Below are 16,299 nucleotides of genomic sequence, written 5' to 3'. Positions count from 1 at the left end.
AATTGCCACTAGACGACGAGTCATCCAGATAAACATCAAAACTTCTTGTCTCACTGCGCTCTGAATAATGCATGCTAACAACCTAAGCTGGCAGGACATGACAAAAACACTGAAATTACTGCAATGCGTCTGTGTCATGGAACATCTTGCATTTAATTTAGGCTCACGTGCTGCGAGTAAAGCTCTCACCTTTTTGTGCCGTGTGCAGTTCACCACAGAAACAGACAGTGGAAACAATCTTTCCCCACTGTTTTTTTTCGTGTCATTTAAAAGCAGAAGCACTCCAGCATTTTTATTATGTAGTCCATTAATGTTTCTCAACAAGGCTTTGATTGTGAAATATTCGCATGGCTTCATACTAAAGAGTTCTGGTATTTAGTTATATTAAGTAATTCATTTCTGGCCATTTTTAAAGGGCAAATCTAATGTAAAACACAACAGCAGCCATGTGTGAACAACGTGTGAGGTCATGGACTGCATAGGCAGCCAGTTTGGCTGAGGCAGTTCCGTGCTTGCTCGGCCACTGTCAGCATTATTTATATCAAATTCACCGTATTGTCAAATAACAACGTATTTTTTCACAAAGTACTAAACTTTTCATAGTTTACATGGTTTATGCTCACACAACATGCCGAGGTGCGGACCTCAGGAGGTACCGCATGGCACTCGGGGCACAGTGATGTTGTTTCTGGCCGTAGCACCAAATGTACTCTGACGAGTATAAACCAGGCTTCAGAGTGTGCAGCCATCTGCTTTTGCTGGTTGGTTCCTGTTGAGGGAGGGTGAAGGAGAGGTGGAGGCAGAAATGAGGAACAGTTGTATGAGAATAGTGATGGTGCCCAAAAGGTAATTGTCCCTGTTTTCCTTCACTAAGAAGGTTGTGTTTTCTGTGCAGCTTTGTCTGTCAGGATTACTAAAAACTACTGAACAGGTATATTTATTTACTTATTTTGATTTAATGTGAGGGTCAGGCTAAGGAACAACATATTCAACTATGAAGTAGATGCAATCATGAGAGTAGATACTTTGAGTTTTTCAACAATTTGGTCATACCTTTAAGAACTTGAGATCCTTAAAAACTAGACGAAGTACTCGGAGCGTGCAAACCTCCACTGAGGCCACTTGACAAAACAACCCTGAATCCAAATCATGAAAATCATGGATCATCATGAAAATATTACCATGTCTTCCTTGGATCATAACCTAGAAAGTGTCATCCAAATCTATCCTTTGCTTTTTGAGTTATGCTGCTCACAAACAGGCAGACAATGTAAAGTCCATTAAATACAGTATATGTGTGTGTATGTTGCAAAGCTCTTTGAGGGAAGTTTTGAAGAATTCGTGGTGTTCGTCTGTGTCGTGGAGAGTCCAGTCTTTGACAGAATGTGAAACCTGGCGGAGAAAATGATTTTGATAATCAGTTGTTGATAAACGCTTGTGTGTTGCTGTCTTGTCTCCGTCTTATTTTAATTGTTTGTATTTGTGTCCATGTGCATGTGGGTGAATAATGTCATTACCTCCGCTTTGATTCCCCCGATTTAATCAGCAGAGGCTCCTGGGTTTCATATTCCTGCTGCTGATGCCATTGACCATCAAAGGCAGCTAAAGGAAACCCTGGATGTTTCTTGTTAGTCGCAGGTCCTGCCTGTAGATAATTCAGTTTACGATTAGATAAAACGTTGTCCGTTCATATTCTGTCCTGCAATCACAAGCTCATTCATCCCTTACCATCACCAGATTTATGACACTAAAACATAAAAGAGCACATGTAGCAGACATTGACTTATTTGACTGTTTGCGTGGCCCATTTCTCAGCGGAAATGTAGGTATTGGAGGAGTATGATCAAAGTCAATTTGTTGGAACTGTGGGAGTGATGCACCACTTTGTGGCAGATCCCCTGCAGCCATGAGATTTTGGCAACTGAACCCAAATTAGTCTCCATAACACTTTTAGTGTTTTCCTTTACTGGATTTAAATGGCCCTGCGTGAGTCCTGTCCAGTTTAACAATCTTCACAGATGAAGTCAGTGTGGTAGGTCCAGGACAGTGCTCTTTCCACGTCCACCCCATTTGACTAATGGTGTTTGTTTTTGTGGTTTGCATGCTGTGGTCATATCCCAGAGGAAAAGAGCGAGAGAAGGTTTATATTTTCTGGGGACTATTCATTGTACACCAGTGGAACCTTTACCATTAGAAATCATGTCAGCCTGTTGTGAAATAAAATATTTAAGGAAAAGTGTTTTTGAAGTGTCAGCGGTTTGAAGTTGTAGTGATCTGTAGATTGTGTTTGGTCAGTCAATGTGCGTGTTGTCTTGACAGCTGCCTTTGTGATATTTTCTGAAATGTTTCATATCCTGATTTACAAAAGTAATGGAAAAGGCAATCGAAAGTTTTCAACGAAAAATTTGTCATACTTGAAAAATGTGTTAGATTAATGGAAATTCACATAAATTGTTGATATTTTTCTCACTCTCCAAAATTAAACCCCCATAGACCGTTTCCCACTCCCTAATGCTTCTGCCATCTGTCTTCCTTGAAAGGTTATAAAAACGAGATAAAAACTGCTGATGGTATTAATTTGAAATTCTTGTGAGTGACATTTGGATCCTCAGCAAGTCTTTACATATAATTTGCCTGAAACCAATTTGCTGTGTTAAACACATCTCTCAGCAGGGGAAGGTCATGAATGTACTCACATCACTCTGCTGGAAACTTTTACATATGCATCTAGAAGTTGGAAGAGTCTTAAAAGTTAGGGTGCTGCACTCGCCTGCCTCTGAGTTGACACTGAGTTGACTCAGGACTGAAAGTAACACTGTAAGAATTGATTGTACTGCTTGCTTCCGGCCCCTGATTTTCAGCAGGAAATGTAATGTAGGTTTGGTGGCAGACCGACTAAATGTAGTAGCAGCAGCAGCAGCAGCACAATGGAGTATTAGTTTCAACAACTGCAGGGTTTCTGTAGCTGAAGGTTGCAGACATAAGCATATTTATATCTGTTTGCGTGGAATATTGTCTGTCATTTGTAAAACAACATACATCCGTTTTATGTAAATCATGACATATAATTTGATTTAGTGTATTTGTTCTCAGCATTATGGAGTGCTGGACTTAAGGGTGGGCCAATTTTTGCCATATCGCCCACCTCTAGCTGGAATTTTATCTGGACACAATAAATACTGCATTTTAACACTGTGTTAAAATGCAGTATTTATTGTGTTCTGTGGCTGTGTTGCATTTCAGCGTGTGTGTCCAGCCTGTGGTGCAGGTTCATACTTAAACAAGGATCCGTGCCAGTCAAGTGTTCCATGCATGCGTACACATCTCATATTCCATTGCAGTTGCATTGCACCCTCATTTGTATTACCTTGTATTCGTTGACTGCTGACTTATCAAAAAACCTCAAGCAAATTTCCATGATTACCGTCTCCATCTACTGCCTCTTTTGACCAAAACAAGAGTGCGCCACAACTGGACCGGAAAGTATAGTGCTACAGGGAGCGTGCACAGTTGACACATGTGATCCATATGAAACCAAACTGGAGGTGTGTGTGTGAATTTGTCCGTCTAGGCTCCGCATGTTTTTGAACCAACGCGAAAATGGGCGCATAGTGCGGCCCCTAGTGGACCTCGGTGCACTGAATGATACGCGGAAGTGATGTAATAACAGTTTTTCGGACTATATTATACGGTTGATATTGTTCTTATTTAACAATAAAAATAAAAATATAAACTCTAACATACTAACAAACTGGACAGAACGGAAGAAGTGTTGGCCCACTTGTAGCACTGCATAGAACAATAAAAAGTTGTTTCACATTGTAAATATTTAGTTGTTCAGCTCTTTTCTGTATATAATGTGCTTACTAGCATTATTTTAAGTATGAGTGGTTCTGCATTTAAACGTATCACTCGGACCAAAGCTGTATGTCAGTGTTAACTTAATGTTTCAGCCAGTGATTCACTTATTAAAGATACAAATCAAGATTTCAAGATTTCAAGATTTCAAGAAGTTTTATTGTCATTATGAGACATAATGAAATTTTTGCATCAAATCCCCATGAACCAATTCACAATGTTATTTGTGATGAGCACATTTGTGAATAATGTTACTTTTCCATGTTGTAATGTTTTCTATAGGTAAACTATATAACTATAAGCTGTATTGCAGATAGGAATCTTAAATATGGCCTTAAACTGCCCAAAACAGCCAGTCTCTGGGAATCACTATTGTAGATGATTATCTGCACATTATGCTACACTTTTGATTTCTTCAATTATCGTGTAGCCTCAGATCATCGCACAGAAAAGTAAAGCTCTTACATTCAGCTAAAGTAAATCGATGTAACAGTGACATGAAACATCCCCTCTTCAACTCAGTGTCTGGGTACTTTTCCCCCCTCTTAATCAGTTTTTTTTGTTTTACCATCATACTGGTACACACTTGAAGTATCCAGGAAGCGGTTAACTTTCATGGCGGATGGCAGATAGAAGTTAGTAGCAAATGGAAAACTGAGAACTGTGACCCACGCTCAGTCGTTTAGATAAAAATAGTTATTGGTTTTCATTTCCTTTGAGGTGCATTTGTACATTATTGTTTCACCTTGATGTAAACCTCTCTGTTGGAAACTGTTACATCTATCACAGTACACGGATGAAAAGAAAAAAGGTCAGACAAGAAGACAACACAAACCACAGCACTGGGTGACATGGTAGCGTGAACGCCAGGTCTCCAAAATGCATCTCTGTGCACTGTCTATATAAATGTCCATATTTCCCCAGTGGCCAAAGATTTAGTCTAGGTTTTACACTGCATTAAAGTACATCCACATTGTATTCACTGATGTATTAAAGTTTCACGGAATAAAGGTTTGTGTTTGCAGTAGCTCAATTCTTTCTCTTTGCTCACTCAGGAGGTTGACCACTGCTGAAAGGATGATGCAGAAGGCGGGAGGAGACCACAGACGAAGGTGCAGCCCGCGCTAGAAAAAATACACCCTCGCGCCTCATTTTCACCACCCCATCACTGCTGTTCCGTCCCCCAGCGTCATGGCCAACCATCTGGAGCTGATCCAGGAGCTGCAGCAGCTGGACAAAGTGCCCAGTCTGGAGAGGCTGCGGGCGGCCCAGAAGCGACGCACGCAGCAGCTGAAGAGATGGGCCGTGTACGAGAAGGAGATGCAGAGCAAGAAGCGAAAGGCAGAAAAGAAAGGACGCAGCGCTTACCACCTTCAGCATGGAGAGTCCAAGAAGCACGTGTCGTTTGCCGCCAGCGTGGCGCTTCTGGAGGCATCTGCCAGGAATGATCCAGACGAAGGTAAATAAGGAAATTGGAAGTGTAGATTTGTGTTTTAAAATGAATCACACAAGCTACATATGAAGAATATGAAGTACATTTGAAACACATGGCAAACTGGCAAACAAACTCTATCTACTGGGGATTTATTTATGTTCTTAAAGTAAAAAAAAAATATGTGCAGGTGTTTCATTCATATGCTGATTGAGAAACTGAGTGCAAGGCTCAGTGATGACACATTTGAATAATTACTTTAATTTCAGCCCCACCTCACTATTTCAGCTGGATATCAAAATGCCAAGGTCAGGGAAACGATTAGCTGGGCCTGCCCACTTAAGCTGCTCGGGCTAGTCTCTCCATTTGAACTGAATTTGTTCTGCACAAAGTTTTATCATTGGGAAATAATGGAATTGTCACAGTGAGATGAGACTCTGTCAGTCTTTTAATTAAAATCTCTATGGATGGTGTCCCCCTATTTGTAGATAATAATTGTTTTCCTTCAGTACAAACAGTCCTTGGAATGATCTGGCTGCTCTATCAATGTGACAGTGATGCAGATATGATAACTGACTGATTATCTTTTAGATTAAGCATCTAATTTAACTTCACCTTAACTTGAAATTAGGTTTTTTAATCATACCAAATTCAGCCCACGTCTATACTGCCGTGCGTCCTCTTTACAGATGGAAACCACCACAAAGGGGCATTTATTTTAATAGTAAGTTGTGAATGAACACACACAAACACACACACACACACGTGAACTGGCATTGTGTAAGCCCCAGCTGGAGTGAGAGTCAGTGGAAGCCTTGGGATTAGTGTTGTCTCGATGGTGTTTTGGATGGATTTTACCGTGATGCATAACCTAAATAGAGAGTTGATTAAAAATAAAAATAGCAAGCAGTAACAGATAGATAGATAGATACTTTATTCATCTCACAGAGAAATTCATACTGTAGACTGTAGTTTTTTGGAGCTAAAGAGTAACACAATTTCATCACCAAAGAGTGCCTGAAAGTAACTTTGATAAATGACAAAATGTTTTCATCTCCATATTAATTATCATCTGTGTGCAGATCGATGTAATCTGCCATCATTAATCATCAGGACATTTGTATTAAGTATAAACACTCATTTGGAAACCTTTGTAATGGAAGCTGCACTTGACAGGATCACTACAAAATATGACTTTGGTCATATATTGTGATATTGTGCAGCTCTCTGTCCTCAGACAGTCCTCAGACACATTAGTGTCAAACTGATATTGACATACATATTGTGTTCATTTTCTGATTCTCATTTAGATTATTAACTTTTTAGACACAGACCCAATTGTATGAGTTATTTCTTGTTTTTTGAATCATGAGTCTTAAATTTTCTTGCATAGGCCTTTTAATTAAATAACATTGTCATGACACTAACCATTGGTATTTGCGCGGCTGTATAGTATATAATATATTGTAGGTTACAGTGTCCATTTTATATGTCATAAATGAAAATAATCATAAATAAAAAATCTCCAGCCTGTGTTATTGTGAAACCAATTGATTTAAACAATTTTACTTTGTTTTTTTAGGACAGCTTAGTTTCACAAATCTGAATATGCACCACTTGGTTTTGACTGAATGCAGATAGCTTTATATGCAGAAACCCACACCAATCGCTCCTGTACATCGACACATTTGCTCGCAGTGCTGTTGTACGAGGATGACAAGGAAAGAAGCAGAGACATGAAACAGAAAGGGGGACAGGATGTCGTGTTGGCCACACAGCTCCAGTGTGATATAACAGGATATATCATCTGACTGTTTTTGAACTTAAAAGCATTGAAATTTCATCAGTTATTTTGCTGCCTTTGGCGATTCAGTTGCAATTTCGTGTTGTTGCGTCAAAGGTTTCAGAAGTGGTTGTAACAGCATTAAAAAGCTTTTACTGCTGTGTGGTCACCAAAAAGTTGCCACTTGGACTTTTAACTAGGACACTGTGGTTGTTGGGAATCATGTGAAAACAAACAACAAACCATGAGGTGACCAGGAACACACATTTTATTTATAGTGTGTAGTCAGTTGCAGGCGTTGGCTCTATAATAAGATAGACAATGTATCCGCACTTCTTCTCACTGCACGTCCCAGATTCAGGTCCTGCCTTCTGGTGCTGGTAAAATCCTTTAGAATCGGAGCATGAGTGATTGCATAGTGGAGCATTGAAAACCCTGCCAATACACGTTTTGATAATTGAGTGTTTCTTTGTGCTACACAAAGAAATCATTAAAACGGATTCATTTGAGAATCATCATCATCATTTTGAGCTTTTTGAAAACAATGATCAACACTTTCCAACATTTTCCGAATGATTGCTTGATTTATCAAGAGAAAAATCAACAACTTTATCAATTATGAAAATGATTATTAAGTAGCAGCCATACATTAGTTATTCATGGCACACATACAGTGTCAGACAGCAGTGTTTTTTTATACCATTCTCTGGTTAAATGAGCTGAAAAGGAATTTGTTTGTATCAGATGGGATTCAGCATGGACCTGGTCAGCAGGGAGTATGCTGATATTGGGCTGCATGAGTGCATTAATCATGAGGAAGAGAGGGAATAAGTGGGTCTATAAATACAAGTGTGTTCAGAAAGGCTCCTCAAGAAGCTGTGCAGAAGAGAAACATGACGGCGTTTACTAAAAAGACAAAAGTCAAGAGTTTGATTGCTCCCTGATTTGAATACACAAAGTAACTGACTGTAGTTTTTTGGAGCTAAAGAGTAACACAATTTCATCACCAAAGAGTGCCTGAAAGTAACTTTGATAAATGACAAAATGTTTTCATCTCCATATTAATTATCATCTGTGTGCAGATCGATGTAATCTGCCATCATTAATCATCAGGACATTTGTATTAAGTATAAACACTAATTTAGAAACCTTTGTAATGGAAGCTGCACTTGACAGGATCACTACAAAATATGACTTTGGTCATTTATTGTGATATTGTGCAGCTCTCTGTCCTCAGACAGTCCTCAGACACATTAGTGTCAAACTGATATTGACATACATATTGTGTTCATTTTCTGATTCTCATTTAGATTATTAACTTTTTAGACACGGACCCAATCGTATGCTGAGTTATTTCTTGTTTTTTGAATCATGAGTCTTAAATCTTCTTGCATAGGCCTTTTAATTAAATAACATTGTCATGACACTAACCATTGGTATTTGCGCAGCTGTATAGTATATACTATATTGTAGGTTACAGTGTCCATTTCATTTGTCATAAATGAAAATAATCATAAATAAAAAATCTCCAGCCTGTGTTATTGTGAAACCAATTGATTTAAACAATTTTACTTTGTTTTTTTAGGACAGCTTAGTTTCACAAATCTGAATATGCACCACTTGGTTTTGACTGAATGCAGATAGCTTTATATGCAGAAACCCACACCAATCGCTGCTGTACATCGACACATTTGCTCGCAGTGCTGTTGTACGAGGATGACAAGGAAAGAAGCAGAGACATGAAACAGAAAGGGGGACAGGATGTCGTGTTGGCCACACAGCTCCAGTGGCAGCTGGCATGCTCAGTAGCCTGATAATCTCCTATCTCATTCCCTCTGGTCCCCGAATGCTCCAACAGGCATCATGACTCTACACGCTATGCTGCTGCAGCTCACTCATTTTTTTAAAGAGAGGAAAGAAAAACAAATGCTTATTACTCATGACAGAATTAAGGTTCCACGTCACAGGCAGTGATGGTAATTACAAAAAAAGCTACCTTTCACCCTTTTTTGTGAGCGATGAAAGGAGATGCTAAAATAACGTTCAGAGAGAGATGCAGTTTGACCGACTTTGACCTGAGGCTGACTCGACCAACATCAAGGCTATAATTAGATGAAGGGTTAGATTGGCTGGACTGACTCTTATTGGTTTATTGGTTGGTGTGGATGAATAAGTTATACTGCTTTCTTCTACAGTGTGTGATTGCTGCCATAGTGTTGTGTTGCGTTGAGTGAAGGGAATGTGACAGTATGTGTGATATCCATGTTGTAAAGATGGAATATCTGCTGTTTCTCTGTGTACTTTGTTCTTCAACGGCATCAATCAACCATCAATCAATCAATATACTTTTTTTTAATTTACATTTTGTGTCTTAATTGTTATACACTTTTTTTTTAATAGTAACTTGACTTTGTGAATATGTTTGTAGCCACTCTAGAGACAGGTATTAAGTCTGATAATTTATAAATAGAATATCATGTATTATGTAGTGATCAAGATCAGTGCATGTAATGGATTTGCAGCATTAGAATGTACCTGAGGTCACCAAATATGGGCATTATACCACACACATACACCAAAGTTAAAATAATGTAGAATACAGTACATAGATAATCCACAGATGAGATGTTTGTTATGTGCTTGCGTGTAAGTGTGTGTGTGTTTTGTCTCGTCTGCACTGGTGCCTCTGTCATTATAACTTTCTCTCTGAGAACTGTGGGAGCAGACTCACCAGGCTTTGAGGAAGTCAGACACAGTGTGCACTGGTGCTGCGTGTATGCATGAGAGAAAAGAGATGGACAGTTTTCATGTGAATATTTGATATTGCATTAAAGAAACTTCTCAGTGGAAAGAAACCCAGAGGAAACCTGAAGAGGCGTGCACCTCTTTTACATCAATATTAGTGGGTTTACTAGTGTTTCTCAAACCTGCTAAAAGTGATGATGATGACTCCCTCCCCATTGTTGATAGAGAGGTTTGCCTCTTCTGTTTCTGAATGCAACACACAATAGATGGAAAGCAGCGATAATCATATCTGTCATTTAGTCTCCTCTTACACACTCAGCATGCATGAACTACACAAGTGCACAGTAGATCAGTGCTTTACTTGTGTGCACATCAGAAGCGTAGACACAGCTGCTGCATCTACATATCCAAAATGTAGTAGTTTAGCTGGGTGTTTCCATTCCATCTCTGCCATTTGGAGCCAGAGCCGATAAAACCCTGTGCCAAATGCAGGGGACACTGATTGTTTCATTGCATTTGCAAACAAAAGCAAGAAGTAGGTGTATGTGGGTTTTTTTTTGGCCAGTGGAAAAAGCAGGGATTAAAAAGTAGAGGTAGGAGAGTATTGGATGGAAAGGGATGCATCCTGAGAATGATTTCTTCGCCCTCTGCCCTTTCGGTGATGAGGGCTGATGACTGTGAAATTAAACTGTAAAGCACCCCAGTGTCTCTCTGCGCAGCTCTCTGGCCTCTGAGTCTGTTTTTTCTCTTCCTATAGTGTTGGTCTCCTGCAGAGGAGCTGCCATTGGGGTCAGAAGGTACAGACAACACATGTACCTACTGTACCTACAGCATCGCTTGGTTTCATGTTTCCATTTATAGATGTCCCGATGCATTTTCCTGATCCTGTTCTGAACTTTTTACCATTGAGTATCTGCCGATATTGAGGCTCGACCCAAGTATTTACCTGACAAAATGTTCAGTGCACTCACCTGACTGACGTTTGGAGAGAGAAAAACAGAAAGAAGAATAGACTCCTGCTGTGAGGCTGCAGATACCACTGGTAGAGGAAACAGGAGAGGGAGGGTGGGGATGTCACCAGCTCACTGTTTGTTAAACCAACTCTGTGACTGTGTTCAACAACTCCATAAACTGTGACAAAAGTGAAAAATATTGCCTCTCTACAGTACATGTTTGTTGAACAGGGGCATAAGATAAGATGAGATAAGATAATCCTTTATTCGTCCCGCATGGGGAAATTTGCAGTGTTACAGCAACATACAATCACAACAGTGTAGAGAAATAGAAATAAGATTAAAGACTATTAAATACTAAACAGTGAACCCAGGGAAGACGGTGTTATAATAAGCAGTATTGCACAGGGAATGAGGCAGTTTTGGAGTGGTTTTGGTGCAGGTGTGGTCTATTGACAGTGCTGATTGTACAGTCTGACTGCAGCAGGGAGGAAAGACCTGTAATACCTTTCCTATATATATGTACGTTCTTTGATATTGATGTTTAAGTGTGATATTTTGGCATTTTATTTAACAAGTTGCAATAAGAATTCTATATCGTACATAAATAAATCAGAAAGACCAAGCAACAAAACAAGGTCACAGACTTTGATCAGCTGTGGCTTAACCAGGGGTGTTAACCCTCCATGAACTTGGTTAGTGTTTTTTCTTTTTCATTTTCCCACTCCTACACTCTGTTGTTTCACCCTCACCAGTGGCGTCACTCAGAGCACTAATTACCACTTATTCCCCAGCTCAAAATCATAACTTGTAAGTCGATGTCACCGACACCACAATCTGCATTCCATTTTTAGCTGCTGTGGCTTTTGTCTTTGGTTCACCATCTGGGTTTTTTCTGCCATATCATCATCATGCTACAAATACAGGGGAGAAAGAACTCTTGATTTAAAGATAGAAAAAAAAAAAACCTTTTTTAGACATTCGTGTGCAAATGAGGTCTCAGAGGAGCTCTTTGTCTTCTCATGCTGTCTTATCAGAGTGGTGAGTCCTTCTCCTTCAGAGTCCAGAGACAGACTTAGCTGCTCACTGGCATATGGCAACAACACACACACACACACACACTGGTTTAGCATTCTTTGTGTGGACACTCATAGACATAATGTGTTGCCTAACCCCTTACCTTAACTGTCACAACTAAATGCCTAACCTTATTCTAACCCTAACCCTAAAACCAGGTCTTAACCCTTTAACACTGAGTGTATTGAAGAAGACACGTTTTGCATTACCGTAATTACGCAACGGCAAATCTTTGTCACCAGAGAGGAAAGAGTTGGAAAAACGCCTGTACATCGTTTCAGTGGTTATTTTGTGTGTACAACTACAATGTTTCTTCTAAATAAAAGGTTTTTGTTTTTCTTCATTTTAAATTGTAAATAACTGCCAGATATTGAAAGTTATTCTGAGAAAGACGGACCAAAGCACTTACTCACAGGACGTTATATATACAAGAACACACACATACAAAGCACTGGCTAAGTGACAAGTCAACAAACAACAACAAAGATGAAGCACATCTCATTGGATCCAACGAGTTTTCAAGAAAACCACTTTTCAGTGGCAGTGACTGCTCTGTCTTTCTTCCATTCTCTCTCTGCTTTCTCATGTGTCATTATGATAAAAACATATGATCAGAACCAATCAGCCATAACATTTAAACCATTTTTCTGTTTTAATGATGAGTGCAAATCCAGCTAGATTCCCCCTATGGTGACAGAGGAATTTTAAAAACTGCCAAAACAATTTTGGGTGTTGGCAGTCAAAGAAAGGTGCTACATCTCCTGCAATAAAACATTTGTTGAAAGGGATAATTATATGGAAGACTCATCAAAATAGAGGTGGTGCTGGTAGTTTGGGGAGAGATAATTACAGTCCTCCCAAGGTTTACTGCAAATCAATCTTCACTAGAAAAATGTGGTGTTGAAATAGCATTATACTTCCTGTTATTCACCTTAAGCTTTTGTCTTTGTTTCAAATGTCAGTGGGGAGATTTATCCAACTCCTCGTGTTTGAACATTTGATAGAAACAAAACGGCAAAGCTAAGCTTGTCTGGTTTCAGGAGGGGACAGTCTGTGGAGAGGTATGGAGAGAGAGAATCAAAGCACTACTAAAGCTCCTCTAACATGAAATAAGATGTTAACCTTTAGAATAGATATTTAATTTATATCTAATATTTATTTGAAATTATCAATCATATAGGGTTTTACTTTTTTCTCTTCATATCTGCGCCAATGATATCAGCTCAGGGGGTTTATCTGAACATATTCAATGGTGTAATGTGTCAATGTAATATAATAATGTTTGTGTACGATTTTAGAGAAAAGTAACAGCCCTACTCAGGACTCTTTGTGGGGTCAAAAATCCAGTTATATAAACTCCTCAGTCAAGGATCATTTCAATCAGAGAGACACCCCACCTCCTTATTTACTGCTCACAAAAAACTAATCAATTGATGTAGATAATTAAAAACTATGTTTGACTGAGAGACTGAACACACATCTTGTTATTTACTGTAAGGAAAAAAGTGTCTATGGTAGTAATGGAGAAGCTCACTCAGATCGCCCTCTTGTTATCAGTTACATGACACAGTTAAGTAATCTCAGGTCATCTTATAAGAGAGGGAACAGTATTGCTCCATGGATAATGTAGGTCATTTAATGTTGCTGCACTTTGTGTTAGATTGCAGTGATAATCTCGAAACAAAGACAAAGGAAAATGTGCAAACTTCAAACGATTTGCTCTCAAGGACATGAAAGGATGGCTTATAAAAGCTGCCTGGAGCTTGGCTTTCTTACATTTGACCACTGACAAAATGTCTCTGTGTTTACGCCTCTGGGAGTTCAAATGTACACGGACGCGGATTGATTACAGAATCCGTTGTGTCTGTGGTCTCCCACGTTTTTAAAATCAAGTCAGATTTGAAAATCCTTCAGCCTATTCCAGAATTTTATATTGGCATGAACGTTTTCACTCCCTGAGTGGATGACGTCACACTAAAATCTCTTCAACATGCTCTCCAATTCACACGTAATTCACACTCTTCATACATGATTTTCTACCAGGACGTAGACAGTAGGCAAATACTTCAAAGTCCCCAATTTAAAAAAATCTATGCCATATAACCTATGATCTTTACAATGAGTAGTATGGCAGGTGCATCAGTGGAGCTCTCTGTGTATTTTTAATGGACCTGCTCCACTAGCAACCACTAAATGCAGGTGCCACACACCAGGATTAGACTGCCCACACATGCACAGTGACGGCAGCTCATTTAGGACATTGTGGATGTTAGGTTTGTTTCCACTGGAACCAGTCTTAATATGAAGTGATGTCATGCAGTTGTGTCTTCCTCTGTGATTGCACTTTTTTTGCGATCGTCACAACAGCCCTGATGGATGTATTCACATTTTGCATAATATATATATTTCCTACTTTCACTCCCTCGTTTAGCACAAATGTTTCTTTCTAAACAGTCACACATTCAATTTGAAAGTTGAATTCACAAGGTGGCATGCTAGATTGGCTTTAGCTTGGGCGGGAGGCAGCAATCCCACTGCAATTTCCTCAGAAATTGCCTTCCCTAGCTTAAATTAATTCTCTCTCTCAATCAGATCCATCAAGCAGAAAATCCGTATAAAATGTGCATCTGTGTTTATTGCATCTAATCTGCCAACCTTACAAAATGCTAACATTTTTTTGTTTTCTAGGTATTTTATTCATTAATCCCTTAATGCGATCATTTATACCACCTCTGCATCTTTCCTCTTGACAACAGTGAGGCGCTTCATTTGAGGATCCTTCACCACCAGCTCTTTGCAATTTAGCTTTTTCCACTTGTGCGAATCATCAATGATTTTATGCAGCATTTCGTAGGTACTGATTACTTAAGTGGGGTTTGACATTTTACACCCTAAGCAGGCCTGCAACAATGACAGGACCGAGGGCTACAGTAGTAGTTTATTGTCATGCTGGCAGTGTTCATCGAGTGCTTCTGTGATTAGGAGGAGTCGACGTTTGCTCCAGACTTCAGCCGGTTTTTAATGTTGTCCTTTTTTGGTTTTGGGGCATTTTTCTCTACTTTGTTTTTTATGACAGTCTGCTGTGATTAGGGCCATTTTCATGGAGTCTAGAGGTCAACAGAACTATATTCATTTCTACGTATGTCACATTTCATGTCACACTCTGAAACTTGCTTTATCTCTCCAAAACAAAATTTTTTTTATTCCATGGGCCTTTCAGAGTGGGCTCCTCCTCCAGGCATTGCTGCTCAGCCTGGCACGCATTGACACTGCTGTCTCTAACCCCTGCCACATGCTATTTCACTTGCCACAGCCCGGCCAGAGGTGACTGGCTTATCCTAGTCATCATTGGAGATTAACAACACAGAGAAAACAAACAAACAATAAAACCCTCCAAACAAATATAGAGCTCATACAAAAACAGAAGACGCTTTGTTTGCTCAATGTTATGTGGAGTGAAAGTGTTTCATATCTAGCAGCTGACAAAGCAGGATTTACAGGGCCAATAAAATGTCAGAAATGTTGCTTGATAACTGAGCAAGTCGCCTAGTGTGCGTAACTGCCCAACTACCACAAATGGCCATTTATTTGAACTAGAACTTTCAGTGATTATCTCTGCTTCACCTTGTGCCTACACTTACGTGATTCTCCTCATATTCTGCTCTCATAAAAGCATTATTATTATTATTATTATTCTTTGCTGGGTCACATGCAGTCTTAAGTGAACCATACTAAACTAAGTGGTAGTTTGCCAACAAGCTTGCTGAGATACCCCTTTCTCTCTCCTCCCCTCTCATCCCCATTTCCACATCAGTCAGATCTCCTGGGAGAAGCCAGACTCTCAAGTTAACTCTTATTTCCATGGTAACGGAGGCAGATATAGAGAGGTCCAGGCAGCCACAGCCCAGAGCCACTCAACTGCCAACGTGCTAATTGTGCATTATCATTGCCACCGCTGCATGGAATAGTAAGTGGTAGGGGTTGTACTATTAATTGCAAAATAATCAAAAGTGCAACATGACCAGGTGCATTCATTAAGTAAAAAGAAGTAGATAAAATGTGTCGGAAAATAATGATGTTGATATTCTGCATTGCTACAGTAAATCCAAATAGAAAATGTATAGAAACACAAAACACGTTTGTCCCTGCTAATAATAAAATAAATACAATCAAGCCAAGTAGAAAATAAAGCGTTATTTTTTTTGCCTATACAGTGTTCACTGAGCTTGTCCTGTAATAAAATAAAACAAAATAAGATAAAAAGAAATGCCTGGCCAAAATGAATTGAGCCTTTCATGGCACAAATGTGAGTTATCAAATTAACATGCTTCAAATTAAACTGAATAATGTCTTTTCAAAACCCTGGATTGCAGATAACAATAACAAAGAGAACTTTTATTTCATTTTGAGGTAAAAATTGGCTTTTAGCTGTTATAATTCACTCTATATTG

The 16,299-nt window shown here is 39.2% G+C and overlaps 1 protein-coding gene across 1 annotated transcript in view; it reads left to right on the top strand.

Moving 5' to 3' along the window:
- Window positions 1–16,299, top strand: part of ppp1r16b (protein phosphatase 1, regulatory subunit 16B) — an 81,877-nt gene that overhangs the window by 20,248 nt on the left and 45,330 nt on the right. Inside the window, exon 2 of the mRNA XM_058632614.1 lies at window positions 4,914–5,317. Within this exon, the coding sequence (XP_058488597.1) occupies window positions 5,050–5,317 (268 nt within the window). The 5' untranslated portion in view covers window positions 4,914–5,049. The remainder of the gene's footprint in view (window positions 1–4,913; window positions 5,318–16,299) is intronic.

This window comes from Solea solea, chromosome 6 (genome assembly GCF_958295425.1).
Source record: "Solea solea chromosome 6, fSolSol10.1, whole genome shotgun sequence".
NCBI lineage: Eukaryota > Metazoa > Chordata > Actinopteri > Pleuronectiformes > Soleidae > Solea > Solea solea.
This window is presented reverse-complemented; position numbering and strand designations above follow the sequence as displayed.